Source organism: Glycine soja, chromosome 2, assembly GCF_004193775.1.
Source record: "Glycine soja cultivar W05 chromosome 2, ASM419377v2, whole genome shotgun sequence".
Classification (NCBI taxonomy): Eukaryota; Viridiplantae; Streptophyta; class Magnoliopsida; order Fabales; family Fabaceae; genus Glycine; species Glycine soja.
In genome coordinates, this window is record NC_041003.1 from 10267626 (window position 1) to 10284524 (window position 16899).

At 30.9% G+C, this 16899-nt stretch overlaps 1 protein-coding gene across 1 annotated transcript; it reads right to left on the reverse strand.

The window, feature by feature from the left end:
* Window positions 1–11456: 11456 nt before the first annotated feature.
* LOC114386518 lies at window positions 11457–15758 on the reverse strand. The gene is made up of 8 exons (XM_028346530.1): window positions 15632–15758; window positions 15194–15503; window positions 14334–14405; window positions 13008–13075; window positions 12749–12905; window positions 12182–12265; window positions 11982–12071; window positions 11457–11830 (listed from the first exon to the last, which is right to left on the reverse strand). The coding sequence occupies exons 2-8, from the start codon at window positions 15473–15475 to the stop codon at window positions 11714–11716; spliced, it is 870 nt and encodes a 289-aa protein (XP_028202331.1). The 5' UTR covers window positions 15476–15503; window positions 15632–15758; the 3' UTR covers window positions 11457–11713.
* Between the last annotated feature and the right edge of the window lie 1141 nt (window positions 15759–16899).

The window sequence follows — 16899 nt, forward strand, 5'->3', positions numbered from 1 at the left end:
TTTAGTTTAGGAAGTATTCCCACTAATTTTAAACATAAACATAAGAAGAAAAATATGATATTGTTATTTAAATGAGTTATTTATCTTAAATATATTTATGAGTCTTACAATATCACATAAATTTAAAAGTTTTATACAAAAAATTAATTTAATATTAAAGTTATTAAAATGAGTGTTTAACTTGAATCACATTAAATTTTATAATTAAAAATAATTTTATAATTAATAAGAATGAATTAAATAATGATTATTTATATAAATAACTCACAGTCAAATCATTTGCTCCGATAATAAAGATAAAAACTTGTTAAGCAACTTATGAAATACCTTAGAAATGTTCTAACTAATAAAGTTAGTTAAGGATATTTAATTGCATAATATTGTATCAATTTTAATTAATTTATTTTTCAATTTATTTTCATTGGAACTTGATATCAATAATAAAAAAAAGTCATTAAAATTAATATCTCAATTAAATGAAGAATATTATAAAGACAATAATATTAAATAAAATAAAATTAATTGAAAATTTTTCATATTTGAAAAAAAAAGATATTTTTTTCTATTTATATTTGACATCAGAACTAATAATAGAATAAAGTTCTAAATTTGTTCCTAGAAAAATATACATTAATTTCTTAAAATAATTGTTATGGATGGGATCGTTGAAAATCTAATCATAAGACGTGTTTATCCTTCTATCATCTTGAATCTCTAACCGGTACACACATTTCACATGCACGGGTGTACACGCTTAACACGTTATAAATTGTGTACTTTGGAAATGAATCTTTCACTCTAGATATTTGTCGGAAAAAACTCTGAAATTTAATGTCTTAATGCTTACTCCATTTTATGTTGATTTCCCCCTAATTAATTTTATTTGTTTTAGAATTTGAGAGGTTAAAAAACTAACTAACGTAAAGACTAAAGAGTCGTGCAAAAGAGAAGAATTGGTTTTAAATTTTAAGAAACTATGTACATTGAGATGAATTAAGGTTTAACATATAGTAGTAATAATCTCTTGGTTAAAAAAAACTATTTAAAAAAAAAGAAAAAAAAAACATTGCAAGTATATGTATAAGGACAGAAAAGTGACTTTTCACCCTCATTTAAAACAATTTTTAAAAAAAAAACATAATATTTTTTCTCACTTAAGTATTATATAAGTTCCTTCTTCCTTCTACCAACTATTTTAATTTATTCTAAATCTTTTCAAAACTCATCAGAACATCATTAACAATTATTTTTTTTAGTAAAATCTTACTTTTGATATAATTTTAACAAATTTCATTACTATTTTTCAGTGTTAGCAATTGGAATTAATGAATTTTAAGAGTTTTGATAAAGCTTGGGGATAAAACTGAGGGATAAAAAATATTTTTATCCTTTTTATTTTATTTTATGAGATAGTATGTCTTAAGTGTGGGACTAACTAATTCTTATTTGAAATATTAAAACTTGGGAATAAAAATTTGTTAATAAATAAAAAATCATCATTAGGCATTAGAATCAATTAAGGTAAAGTCATTTAACCTTGGCCAGTAGTATAACATTCGCATTTCAAGAGCATGTAATTATGTTAAATATTCAAAGAAAGAATTTATTATTAATAATCATCTAACTTAACTTGAACAAAATTACTTCATGTAGAAGATACATGAAGTCTATACAAAAATCATTTGTTTTACTTGTTTATTTCATGATAGTTCACTTTAAATAATATCATATATATTTTTATGCATTTGAATGATATTATCACCCAACAAAGTTTTCATAATCGGTAAATAAGTTTCTTGAACATGTTAATGAAGATCCAATTCCTAATCCTGTCTGTGTATAAAAAAAATTTGTTGAAAATCCACATTAGTAATCTTTATACCTTAATGTAATTAATCTTTAAATTGTCAATTGGAATCTTTGATTTCAGACTTAAAAAAAATAATGATATTATTTACATAAAATATTTTTCCTTTATTAATTGTCATGGTTACATATATGCTTTTTTTATTATTTAAATACAAAAAGAAATCTTACATAATTCTGTAAATATATAAGTTTGAAAGAAAGAAATAAATTTGATGTCATTTATTTTGACCAAATGTTTTCATTTTATTTTATTTTTAATTATATAACCGACACTTTGTTTTTAATCTGTTGTTGTTGTCAAAGATTCATACAAAAGAAAATGTTTCTCTTGTTTCCTATACAAATCTTTAAAAACAAGAATCAAGTCAAAAAAATGTGATGATTTTATAATTTAAAGTAAAAAATATAAAATAAATAAGAATATATTTTCTATAAAAAAAAACTAACAATACATCGTATGACAAAGATTAATCATCAATGGATATTTTCTACCAATAACACGGTAATCAAAAAATATTAATTTCCTAATTTTCAAAGCCAATGAAGCTAAAATACGGTATATAAAATTTCTTTGGATAAATTTTTATTTTGGTCCTTGAAAATATAAGATGGTGATAAATTGGTCCTTAAAAGATAGAAAATTTAAATTTAGTCTCAAATATGTAAAAAGTGTGATATATTAATCCTACAAATAATTTAATGACAAATTAGTCCCTAAAATTTACAACCCAATGTCAAATTGGTCATCTAAAAATATATCTTTTTGTCAAATTGATTCTTAAACATTATAACTGAAGAACAAAATGATTCACAAATTTCACTGTAAGAATAATATGTCGCACTTTTGCACATTTAGACATTAAATTTAAATTTTTCATCTTTCAATGATAATTTATCATAGCCTCACACTTTCTAGGACTAAAATGAATATTTTTTTTTTTTATGCTCTATTCGACACTGTCGTTACAAGGTTTGTAATAGCCCAGTATCGATAAAGCCAGCCCTAACTTAGCCTAAGCCATTTAATGGGTTGGGTGGACCGATTCTGGCCCATTGAATTTCAGGGACCGTGAAACGACGACGTTTAGTAAGCCGAAACCAACGAACTTTTCTAGCTTCTGATGATGAAATGTGTGGAACATAAACTTTGAAGTAGCTATTGCATCTGGATACTAATTCCTAGGTTTTTAAATTTTTATTTTTATTTTATGGTTGTTGCTATTGTTATATCTTCTTCTGAATCTTCTCTGTAGACTTGTTTATATTGCGTTTCGATTTTAAAAAAAATCTATTATATTATATTGGAATGTTTTAATTCGATTTTTTTTTCTTTAAGAAATATTATATTGTTTCATGTGCGTGTTCCTTGTGCTGCAAATATTATGATTTGATCAAGAGAATAAAGGAAATAAATATAGGCAAAATAAAAATTGAATAATGAATATTCCCAAGTTCACTGCACTTAGAGATTGTGAGAAATGAAGGTTTAGGCAAAACAGAAATTTAATTGAATATTCCCATATTCACTGCATTTAGAGATTGTAAGAAATGAAGGTTTGATGATGGAGAGTAAAAATTATAGATGGTAGCATTCATGGCTTGATGTTGCAGTCATGGTCCTAGTTTTGTCATGTTTCTTGATATTATGAGAAATGTGATCGATGTAAGGACAATTGCAGTTGCTTTGTGGTTGTAGACACCCCAAAAACCTTGACGTTGTGGTCAAAATTGTGCTCGCTTGTCGTTTTTTAGAACCATACTGGTACAGTAACTTCAGTTTAAAGGATATCCTGGATCCGTATTTCATTTTTTCAAGAATAATTTTCTGCTTTTCATTGTGAATTTCCATTATGAACTGATAGATTTCTTTATAGACCAAGTGTTGATGGGGTATTACATGCAATTATGGGGAAATGTATGTTGCTACTTGTGAACCATAGATAGCACTTTTTTTTTTTTTATATATCTTTTGCAAATTGGGTATACACGTTGCTTCATCTGAGTTTACTTTGAACATTTTCCTTGTCAATCTTGGATGATACCACCCCTGTGGTTGTGGTTCCAACAATTATATCAATAGGATTATTATCCTAGCTATCAACCATTTAAATGCATTCAGACATTTACAATGATCTCATGACCAAATGGAAGGAGGAAGTAAATATTATGATGCTCTGAACCAACCATAGAAATTTGTGTACAGTAATGGACAGTTCTTCAGTCAAACCCCTGTATGGAATTGGGGCAGGAAAACAGAAAGATTTTGAAGAATTAAAATGAATAAGTAGATTCTGCTTTAGCATGAATAGGTGACAAATGGTACTGAATACTGATATAGAACTCTTAGTTCAATCTTCCTAACCCTTATCTGATATGGGCCGACCATGCTTCAATCCCAATTTTGACTGATGTATTATGATCTTTTGAACCATATTTTGCCCAAAAAAAAAAGATTAATAGCTTTTGTTTTTGTACTGATACTGTTCACATCCAGCGTGAAGTTATAAAATTGATTGAATGACAAAAGAAAAATAGAAAAAGAGAAAAATCACAAATTCAATTTCTCCCATTAAAAAAAACTAACATTTAACATTTGTCCCATAAAAAAAACATCTCCACTAATCATTGCAGTCTGTCACATCCAAGGAACATTCATCAAGAATGTCAGCGTTTGTCAATTATGAAAAGGACATTAACTTTCATTTTTCTGTTCTTCCTATTCCCCACATCGAACATTCAATGGATGTTGAAGCAACACTTTCTTGAGTTTGCATCTTGTATGCTATTAGAGCCTATATTAACTTTGATGATCCACGAGAGAGATGACTTTATGTTGAATGATATTTTAGTATTCCATTATGTTTAAAAAAACAAATGAAGTATTACGAATATGAAAACTATTCATTATATTTTTGGGGAAAAAAAATTACTAATGTCTAGATAGGTTAACAACACCATACTTTTAGCAAGTTACTTATACTCTCGCATGAATATATAAAATTGATTTAGTAGTGAAAGAAGAAAAGAAATAAGAAAAAATTATAGGTTCAAATTCCTCTCCTGACAAAAACTAACACGTAGATAAAAAAAATAATTATCCCAATAAACTTGTTGGAGATATAAAATTGGTTTGGTGATAGAAGACTAAGGGGAAGAGGATACATCGTGATTTCGAATCTCCTATCAACTAAATTAACAACTAAAATTTATCACTAAAAAAAATCTAACATTTTTTTTAGATAGAATTATTTTATTTTGTCTGTTAACATTAACGGTACTTTTGTTGGTTAACGAATAATACTTATTTGTAGGGCCCAAAACTTAAGATATGAAAGATCATTAGATTTGAAATACTTCTGACATAAGATAGCATCACAAAAAAATTTCACTATAATCTTGCTGAAACTGTAATACTAGTGCATGTGGGTATTTTCTTTCACTGAACGAAACTAAGAGAAAACATTTTCTGTTGGAGCTAGGATCATCATCTATACTGTCTTTTTAGATGATGCTGGTTCACTGAATTGCTATCAATAAAAGCTTGACTGTACAAAATACATGCCTCTCTTTGACAAAAGTCTTAACATTAGATTGAAAAAAGAAGGGGAAAAAACCAAACAAGTGTGGTGAAGATCTTTTTGAGAATGCAGGTACAGTTCAACTATATTTCTAACCTGCTCTACATTTCCTTGCTTCCAAGTTTTTTGTTTCTTGCTTTCCTAGTCAAAGGAACAAGATGAATGCTTCAAATCCTGTTGTGGATAGGATCTGATCCTCTTGGCACTCTTCTTTTGCTTGACTGATTTGGATCAAACTCATGGTTGAAATTTTCCGAGTTCTTCTTTGTCCGATTGCGCCCTTTGTTCGCATTTGCTGAATTCTTCTTTGTGTTCGATAATTCCTCTGTAGCCTTCAGAGCATCTTGATTCTGCAGCAATATCCTTTGGTCTTTGTGGCTGTGTCTTAGTGCAATTTCTGAACTTCTCAGGCCTAACACATTCTCTGTTTGAATTGATATTAAGAACCCAACAAAGAGAAGAAGAATGATTGTTCTAGAAGGATGAAACACCATATTCTCTTTACCCTGAAAGAAGAAGAAGAAGAATAGAAGGTGTTTGTATTCTTTCTGTTAAGAGTGAGTGACAGGAGAATAAACAGCTCTCTCCTAGTAATAATATCTGTGTTTTTATGGTCCATTCCTGTAGACATAACGTTGTTATATATGTCCCTACTGAATTTTGGAGGGGGCTTTAAAGCTTAAAGCAAGGAGGGCCTACAGGAATTTTAGATTCATTTCGAATCACAAGCCTAAAATCTTAACAAATTAAGGCTGCTTTTCTTTTTTTTCATCGGCAAATGTTAATTTTAGTTTGTTAGTTTTTGTTAGCAGGAGGGATCGAACCCATGATCTTTTCCTCTTTCTTAATCACCCAACTAACCTTATATCTCCCAGCAAATTAAGGCTGTTGTTCGTGAAGAATCTGACAAGGATGAATAAAGGGGGTTGGGACAATGTCCTTGAGAGGCCAAGTATATTTCTTTTCTCATTTCATATCTTTCCCTACATGTCTCTCATATGCCTTCTTTTTTCACCAAAAGAAGCCAAACACCATTGCCTGGACTCCTGTCCAACTTGCCACATCATACTGCTATATCTGTTTGTGTATTATATGGATTAATAGATCTTAAATTCTCTAGTGGTTATGCTTGGTATTGGCTCACTAGAATAATTCAAAATAGTTAGTATCATTCTGGTATGTATCCCTTATGTATCTATTGAATTCTTTTGCATACTTTTAGCATATATGTTTTTAACTATTTTTTAAATTTGTCTATCAACCAATACAAGTGGAATACTGCAATGCTTAGATGATAGTATTTTATTCTAATGTCTAAAACTAACTTATAATATGTTAATGTCTTTAATCTTTATTCTGATTTAGGATTTGTGTTTTATGTTTATATTAATATCTACATATCTGTGAGCATAATATATGCTATCTCATAATAACAAGTTACATTATACAGTTTGCAAAAGTTGCAGGTTTTCTCTATATAAAAAAACTCTGGCCTTAGGGGTTAATATGGTAAACTACAATTCCTTTGTTATTAAGAAAGGACCATGTTAAACATTAGTTGCTTTAATTAGCAAGACCGGGTCAGTGACTATGGGCCAGGCAGAAGAAGCAGGAGATTGGAACAGTGCAAGCAGGTTATGTAAAGAATAGATAGATAGATAGGGGAATAGAACAGTCCCCAAAAGAAACAAACTCTTGCTTTATGCACTTTTCTAACTTCTCTAAGATCTCCAAGCCACTTTAGAATTCCAAGCTCACTTCCCAAGGTAACAAAAATAACAGCACTAGATTTCTTGGGCTCAATGTTACTACCTTTATCCTTTGTTCTACTTTTAGATTAGATTAGATAGATGGGTACTCAAACTCTATTTGTCCCTTCAAAATTTCTTGCCCTCTCTTTACTTTATTTAACATAAAATATCACATGCAACTAGGAACTGTCGAAAGCATAAATTCCTTGGTTTATTCTTAATATGAAGGGTGACTCATGACTGGTCATGGTCCAAGTGAAAAACATCCAGCGCATGGAAATTTATGCCTTCTTTTCTAGATTTTTCTTCTTTTATCTTGCAATTAAAGTGAGAGTTAAAATGACTTGTTGCTTTCTATTTTTTTCATTTTTCTTCCTATGGTTTGAAACTGCCTTTTGAGGGTGTCACTTCGTTTCGAATCACATGTCCTTGGAAGAATTAAGAATATGCTTTTTATTCTCTTGTGATTATTTATTACACTGATATGCCAAAGACATAGTATGTTGTGATATGCTAATTTTTGGGGCGAATTGTTTGAATTAGAGAAGGTTATCTTTTTCGTGGTACATAACAATCAAATTAAGAGAGAAACACAATCTTCGTTTCTTCAAATAAGAAATATTTTAGGTGTATGTTTGGTGCGCTAGTTGAAAATAATTTTCTTAATCCACAGTTAGTGCAAAGCTACATTGGATTGTGGCAAGTTTTTAATGTTTTTTTACATGAATTTTGATTCTTACCACAGAACCAAATATGCCACAGATGTTTTTTTTAATGTTTTTTTAGAGTGTGTTTGGATTCTTGTCCAAGATGACCTAAAGTCTCATATAAATAAGTAACTAAAATGTTATTTGTGCAATAATTTATCTAATAAATTATACAACTAGGAGAGAGAAAGAAAAAAGGTATGAAATATAATAAAATGCAATAGAGAGATAAAGACACAAACATTATTGTATAAATGTATAAGTTGCATGAATAACACAAGTGTAGAAACAGTAGAAGCTAGCAACACAAAGCTGATCTGTATTGACACATGTAAATTATAGAGGGACATGAAACCAAACATGTTACTATCCTTAATACATGGTTTCTATGGGGTCCAAATGCCTTACTTTTTGATTGGCGGGTAAACTATTTCATTAGAAAGATTATAAAAATAATTGCACTCTTCTTGTGTCCCAAAAAAGTCTTGTTCATTGATCTTGCATTAAGAACAGCAATACCTTCGTTGATCCCTAGAGAGGGCCAAATGCCAAAATGCTTTACATGTACGTCAATGTACATACTATATAGATATCAATCTAATATCATATTCCCAAATGTTATCGTTCAAATACTTTTTCCAAAATGGGAAATTAAAAAAAAAATGCAGTGTGGAACCCTTTAAAACAAAGGATATGTGGTACGGTAAGTACAGTGAGTAAGCGTAACTTGTTAAGTACGCCTGTTTTCCGTTAAAGAAATATATGTGGCACTATCTATCTAAACATTGTGCCCGTTCTTAAAATTTTAACAGTATGCAACATGAAACAAAGATGAAATTGTTACATATTTTGGCTTTCCTAGATTCTGAAGACTGGTCTTAAAGTTGTAGGCTCTTTGTAAATTTGTTTTGAACCAAAGTGTGCCCCATAAGGCTCACGGTCACTGTACAATGAGCACTGACTGAATAAGGCCACCACAAAATCACGAAAGACACAAAAAGAAGAATAGCAAAGCAACTTAAAGAAGATAAAAGCAAAAAAAAAAAAACTAGTTGTAATTGTTACAGATAGCATCCCCCATCTTTGAATAGTTTGTTGCTTAGTTATTTGCTTTATGTGATGTATTTTAAGTCTTGGATTTGGTTGAAACATTCCCATGTATGAAGTATGGTTTAGCCAAATTGAGTAATTAATTCTTCTGTATCATAAATACACATACACAAAAAAAATAGTAGTAAAGACTAAAGACTATGTGGCAAATTTTTAATAAGAAGAATGAATGAATTGCAAGTTTGGAACATATTTGATTCACGTTTGATAGGAAGGACCAAAGTTGGTGATAAGACTCGTTGGCTGCTATAGATTCTTTACAAAAGAAAGGAAAAAAAGTTGAGCTACAAAGAGAATGTCACCTAAACATAAGCTAAAGTGAGATGCTTCTTTGCTCTGCCTTTGATTTTAAATTGGTGGCCATCTTGAGTTGTAATCATAACTAGGGTGTGTTAGAATATATGCTTATCTGCTTTGTTCAAAAGAGATATAAATAAAATAAAAAAATCTAATTAGACGCCAATTTCCCTGGTCAGAGTGTCAGTTCTTACTCAAATTCTCTACAGCATCTGATTAAAAAATCTGAACCATTTGGTGGCTGTAATAGACATATTCTAAAAAAGCCTTCAGCCATGATTTAGGCTCTATTTATTATTTCAATAACGTTCAGTAGAAGAGCTCAATTTACATGGAAAGATTTTCATGTCTGAATTAGGTTCATTTTCTGTTGTTTGCCTCTTGGTATGATTATTGATGTCAAGCATTAATAAACCAACTTTGTACAATCCAAAGCATCTACTCTTTTACGATAGAGAAGCGCTGTTTGAGAAGAGAAGAGTGTCATACCATTTCATTGATAATCAAAGGATGAATACAAGAAGAAATATAGTCAAACACATGGTTGTTACTTGTTAGCATAATATCTTACACCCTTGCTAACTTATGGACAACGAGATTTATTTGTTCCTAGTAAAACTCATCACTGAGTTTGGAAGGTTGGATAAAAAAGTTCTACACTTACATGATATTACATTGAAAATAAAAGAACCTCTTGTACAATTAGAAAGATTATCAATTACTGCTTTATAATCTGTTTCGAGAAATACACTATGTAGACCAAGATCAGATACCCAAATAATATAGTTTGGTGAAGTGCCCAGACTTTGAGGACGAACACACTATAAATAAGTGCTAATAATACTTTTTTTTAAACACAATCTTTTTTATTAGTTAAAATTTATTTAAAACAACTAAATCCTAAAAGATATATTAGTCTATAAATTTATCATTTCTAATAAATTTCAACCAATAAAAATAAATATATTCCAAAGAGTATGTAAATATATTGTTAATATTTTTTATATTCTAAATTAGAATATACAATTTGAAGATTCTATTAAAAAAAAAACGGGTACAAACATGAGATACCAAGTAAGAATATAAGTATTAAAATTATTATCGGTACAAATATTAATTTGAGAATGAGTTTAAAATACAAGTAAAAACAAATATTGTAATACCTTACTCGAATTCTATTTATTGTTTGACAAATTAAACAAAACGTGAACGAATTAAAGGAAAAAAAAATACCTTTTTATGAATAAAAAAAAAACTCTATTTAGTGTCATCCTACTTCTACTTTATACAATTATTTAATTTTTTTTTCATGAATCAATGACCATGGCGTCTCCAATCCACTGATTAAAATGACTTATTATGCTCACAAAATATGACTGTTGTCAGTCTAAGAAAATTTTTCACACACTAAAAATTAAATAAAAATTCTCCTATTAAATAGAATGTTTTCACTTATAGGTAAAACAAGATCTTATATTCCCTTTGGGACAATGGTGTATTATTCAATTACTCATCTTGAGACAACTAGTTCTGTCTTGATCAGATTTTTTTTTTTTTACATAAAAGCATATTCTAGGTAGTACTTCTACAGAATACTTAAAAGATCTTGTGATATAAAACCCCATATGAATAAAGATACTACTTTACTCATGAAAATTATGTGTTAATTTAGTCCCTCGAAGTTCACATGCATTAAATTCCACCTAAATATGAATAATTATAAACTCTTCTAGAACATAATCCTATTAATCCTCTCGTAGCAAGTATTGGACAAGACATTGGAAATACATTTAACTTTTTATTAAATATTTTCTATATAAAATATTAAGATTTGTAAAAAAAAAAAAAGTTAAGAAAATATAGCACTATTTAACTATAACTTTATTTGGAATCATTTCTCAAGTTATATACTATGGGGATTTATTTCCAATGGGAATTATTTCTAAAACTATATTTATCGGAAACTACTTCTAATGAGATCACGAGTTAAGCTTATCCATACAACTATACATAAATAGCAAAAATTGCTCATCTCTCATACCTGATACACGTCCTGTTAACTCAATTCCATTTTCGAGACTGCAATTAGATGCAAGCACCAAATAGATATGCTCACATCAAATCCCAAGTAAACATGAGCTAGATTAGACCATTAATCCTTATTTTCCATATAAATCACTTACTATATAGTGTGGATGGATTCAGTTACATTCATAGATAGATGTGAATTGAATGGATACCAATGGATTCACTTACTATATCGTTTTACCACCCCCTAGTATGTACATGTACATAACGTTACAGCTGCGAAAGTAAAGAGTAAAAATGCACGGCATTTCAACAAAGCCTTCTTAATATTCATTCATACATAAAAAATAAAAATAAAAAAGCATACAAATTATTAGACTTGTTCCTGGGGTACAGTGGGTGATCCTGGTGCTATTGCAAACTGTAAACCTCTACGCTGCCCAGATTGTAGAACGAAAGCAACTTGGGTTGCTGCTAGTGCTGCAGCCTCCTGTTTCACCATAACACAAAAATGTGAGAGATATGATCACAAACTTTTAGATTGCAGCCTAAAAAGAAACCATAAAGTATTTTTATTCCGAAAATGATACACTGACTAAGCAAAACCAAAACAAATATTAATAACTATAATGAAGACTGACTTGTCTTTGTCGCCGACGCTGCAGAATACTGATTGCCCAAGCCATGATGTAGCAAGGTAATAGAAATCCAGCGGCACGAAGCAAGAAAAGCTGCAGAAAATAGTGAGCAGATTAGGTGGGCTCTGCATTGCATTTTGAAATCAATAAAACATTGGACATGGGAAGAACTTGACTAAAAAGAAAAAACTCAAATCACTTACGGAGAAAAAATTGGATGGATCATCATCAGAATTATCACCATCTGAGACAGAAAGTGCATGCCGCAAGAGTAAAAGGGCCATTAACTGCACCAAGCAATATGAATTAGGCTTGAAATCAGGTCCACTAGCTAGCTTGTTGACATAATATCAAAAGTGAAACTACAGCTTGATATTTTTAAGGTAATGTTTGGCACAATGCAGTTCTTTATTCCTTAAAAGTAGCTGTGCCAAACACAACACTTCAAAAGCTCTTAAAAATATAAGGAAATTTTTTAATGAAGAAAACAAAAAAAAAAGCTCTTAAATAAGCTAATTTTTAGAAACTTCTTCTCTATAAAATGATTTCAAATCTCAAGACCCAAGAACACATTACCAAACAGCTCTTAATTTAAAAGCAACTTTTAAGGCTGAAGTTTATAAAATTATCAAACAATTTTAACCTTATAGTAACTTTTGAGATCCAAAGGAAAGCTTGATCAAACACTACTAAGTCTACAATATCCCATTGTCCAGTAGCATGGCCACCAATTTTATTTGGTAAAAAGAAAAGCAAGGCTAATGCCTTACAATTAAAGCAGCTGAGCGGCAAAATGCAGCTCCACTGGCGTTGGAAGCAGCATACTCATCATATTCAGCATCCAAGAACTGACGTTCTGCCTCTGCAATTGCCAAGAGTCGAGGATCACGCAAGTCCAAGGGTGTGCCAGATATTGTCCAGCCACCTCTGCAAGATGGTCATAACTCGTTAAGGAGACAAGTTTCAAATTATATAAGTATATATAGAACATAATCAAATACAACTTTAAAATAGAAAATTTTAGCTTACCCTATATCAATGGTAGTTTCTTCAGGATTAGGACGAGGTGGGGGGGCAGTATACCCAGGTTGATATGGCTGGAGAGTCACATGCATAAAAAGAAAAAACAAATCCCATCAAAATAAACACACAATTAATTTGTTTCAAGGATTTAAATACAGAAACAGCAAAACAGTAGAAGTTACACAAGCAACCTGGATACTATTTAGTATATACAATCTAAGAATAGAATTTTTCAAATATATTTATACAGACACGCGATAACAATGTTTCCCTGTTCCCGCCATACGCACAAAGTTCAGGTGTATGATACAGATGCATCCTCGTACATGTATGTAAAACTTCAGACTACATTGAATGTCAATGCAAGATGCCTGTGTTTGATACCTAGGTAGCAGACACCCCATATTCCGCCCTTAAATCCCCATCCAAAAACATGTAGGAATCTCAAATGCACAACTAAATTAAGAATCAAGACTCAAGACAACTCTTTTCTTATAGATTACCAGTTTAGCCATTCATCACACAAGTCTAGGAATATAAAGTGGTTTTGAATTATGATAAAAATACACGCATTATTTTAAACCCATGCAAATTACACCTTGGCAATGGCATCAAATACATAATGATTTGGATCCAACTTAAAGTGACATAACCCCATTGTTACTGAAGGAAGGCCACACCAGTAGCATGTTTATTCAAGAAGAAAAAAAGGGAAAGGTGCATTATAAAGTAGAGAAATGAGTTAGAGGTACCATTGGCAGATTATTGATCTAACATCAGAGGAATTGAGAGGTCAAGAATTATGTTCAAAGGAGGTCATGTATGCAGAGGTTGTTACAAGCAAGAGGGTGATACATAAGAGAGTTAAGGTTATTGGAAGGTACAACTATTTTCTTCGGATTCTGGCTATTAACTCGGGAAAAAATTGCAAAGGAGTTGTCCTGGTTATCTTTTACTTTGTTTCTATACTACATCAAATGTCTAAGGGAAATTCCAGTCATAACCATTTTCCCATGGAGAGCAGTTAATCAAGAACACGGATAGGTCTACAATCTGTCCCTATACCCAGGGGCAGAACAATAATCTTTAAATGTGGGAGTGTTAATATAGAAGGGAAAAAAACAGACAACCATTTTGGGGAGCCACTGCCTTCCCAGTCCCCATCTAGGTACACCCCAGCTATGCCCGGGCATCCAAGACTCTGATGCGCCAAATTATAACCCAATAAAGTTAGACACTTACAAAATAAACACTTATATAATTTCCTATCCTCATAACCTTACAATAACCAAAAAGTACCGGAATATGAAAACTATTGTGCAAAAAGCATACCTGATGACATATCTCACAAGTTATGTCTCCTTTCTCATCACACCAATGCTGGACACACTTTCTGTGAGCATACTGCACAAAACCAAATGCCAACAGCAGTCCAAGAATTAAGAATACCAAAATAAAGATGAAAGAAATGAAAAACAACATGACACAAACAACAACATTCCTCCACCCTCCTTTTTCATCCCTCTGTCTAAAGCTGACCAATGGATATTATTAATGCATTTACCAGTTCAATTTTGTTACAAGAAGAAGATTCTCATCAGAACATTTAGCTGTCATTTCTTAACTAAACTAACTCGTAAACCCAGTAATATAATTATATTAAGCACATGCTTGGTTTTCAGTTGGGACCCCCCCTCAAAAAGTAAAACTGAAAAAGCTTCAATTTTGCCTTGAAAGTCAGTTTGCAAAATGAAACTCATTCAAACTCAAGTTTGCAAACTTTAATCCAAACATACACTAAATATGCAAAAAACATATACAGAAAATTTGTTAAACACATTTTGATCATGGCAGCATCTAGAAACCAGAACAGTGCATACACACACAACAAAGTCACAAAACTCAAAACCTTCCATCCAAGCAAAAGCATTTACCTGTTCAGTAAACTACCATCAACACAAACAATACGAACTTAAATAAAAAATTAAATACTACACACACACAAAATAAAAAATCCCCCCACCTACCCCTTAAAGAAACAACTTTCCACATTGATCGATCATTTCAAATAAGACATAATTTACAAATCCAAAACGCAGAAATCATCATCATAACTAACAAATACCTGACAAAACCAAACCTCATAAATTTTTTAACAAATCAAAATCATCAAACACACAAAATTTTGATACCTTAAGACTGCCGCTACAGGCGCAGGGGGTCTCCAAGTTGGAAACGCCATCCTCCTCCTGGCAGATGCGGCACTCTGCCATCTGGATCAGCGGCTCCTCCTCGTCGCCGCCCTCGCCGTCGCAATCCTCCGACGGTGAGGTGCCGGAGCTCCCGGCGGCGTCGGCATCCACGGCGGCCGGAGGTGGAGATGGTTCGGAAGGCACCTGCGCCGTCTGCGCCACCGGATCAACGGGGACAGGGCGCGCGAGACGGTCAACGAACACCACCAAGTGATCGCTCATTGGAACAACGAATATCGAATCGAAAACCCTAACAAAACAAAAACGAAGAACAAAAAATCGCAATTTCAGACCGAAAAATTAGTGGAAATCGTGGAATCGCGTCACGCAGAACACAGATCCCGCGGTTTTCCCGAGAAAACGAGAGAAAAATCTTACCGGAAAGTGGAAATTGTGAGAAAGAGAGAGAAATGCAATTGAAAGTGTGGTTTTTTGTGTTGCGTTGCGCGTTCCCTTCTTCTTGTTTTGTTTTCTTTATTATTTATTTTTTTGTTTGAAAAGTTTGCTTGGAAAATGGATAAAGGAAAAAAGTAGGGAAGAGAAGATAATGGTGCTATATTAATGGGTTCGGTGGTGTCACGCTTCAGAATTTCAACGTTATCAAACACGTGCGAAGGGTCATTTGGTGTGTCTTATGCTTTGCCGCGTAACGACCGTTTCGTTTGCTCTGTTTCTCTGGCCCCTTGTTACCAAAAACTCTTATTGCTTGCGTCGTTTTTTTTAAGTTACTTTATTTTCAATTTGAATTTATAAAAGTTTTGCACTTTCAATTCAACAAAAATAATATGTACATATTTTTTAGAAGTTATGATGAAAGTTTAAAATTTTATCATTTAGGATAATTTATAATTAGATGAAAACGTAAAATTAATTTTATATTATCAATACGTGATTTAGTATATGTTTAGTTTGGTTTATTTTAAGAAAAATATGTATTACTTTTATTATTTTTAATAAATAAATACAAAAAATAAATTACTTTCTAAAATTTAAACATTTTCAAACAAGTATTAACTGTCATTAATGGATATGTTGAACGAATATTTTGACCAAAGAATAGCCGATTGATTTGATGGGCATATATAAGTATAATAGTAAGCCATTAGTTTTAGTCTTATAGTGTCGTTATACTCAATGTATTGATTTTTTTTAAGGGATTCAATGTACTGATATACTTTTATAAAATCTAATCATTAATATTTAATAATTTTAAACTATTTGAGAAAAATGAATGCATTAATAACTGTGATTTTTCATTATTATTTGAATTATCAATTATCAACAACGGCCATAAAAAAATTGTACTAGAAATTATTTAATGTCATTAAACTATTCTGTTATTAATGTATAAAAAAAGCTATTTTGTTTCACATTAATAATTAATAATATGAGGAAGTGTTAGTGGCTAATATGTAAGTTATAATCTAATTTTTGAAATCCAACACACTTAAATTTTTTATATAAAAAAAATAAAAATAATATCGTTCAATCACATATAATTCATTTACGCATATATTCCTTAAATAGATATAATTTTATTTAATGCATTTACTTAAATATAGTAATTTAATTTGTTTATTCTTTTTCTTCAAAACCAAAAATTGTTTATTCTTAATCCACCCATTTATTTTTTGTCTAATTCCAAC

Bases quoted from the DNA above. Each gene is read 5' to 3' on its own strand.
- LOC114386518 (XM_028346530.1), bottom strand. From the start codon at position 15,475: ATGAGCGATCACTTGGTGGTGTTCGTTGACCGTCTCGCGCGCCCTGTC. The intron at 12,906-13,007 runs GTAAGCTAAAAT...ACCATCTTGCAG, and splicing joins GAAACTACCATTGATATAGG to AGGTGGCTGGACAATATCTG. The intron at 12,072-12,181 runs GTAAGTGATTTG...TATTTTCTGCAG, and splicing joins ATCCATCCAATTTTTTCTCC to CTTTTCTTGCTTCGTGCCGC.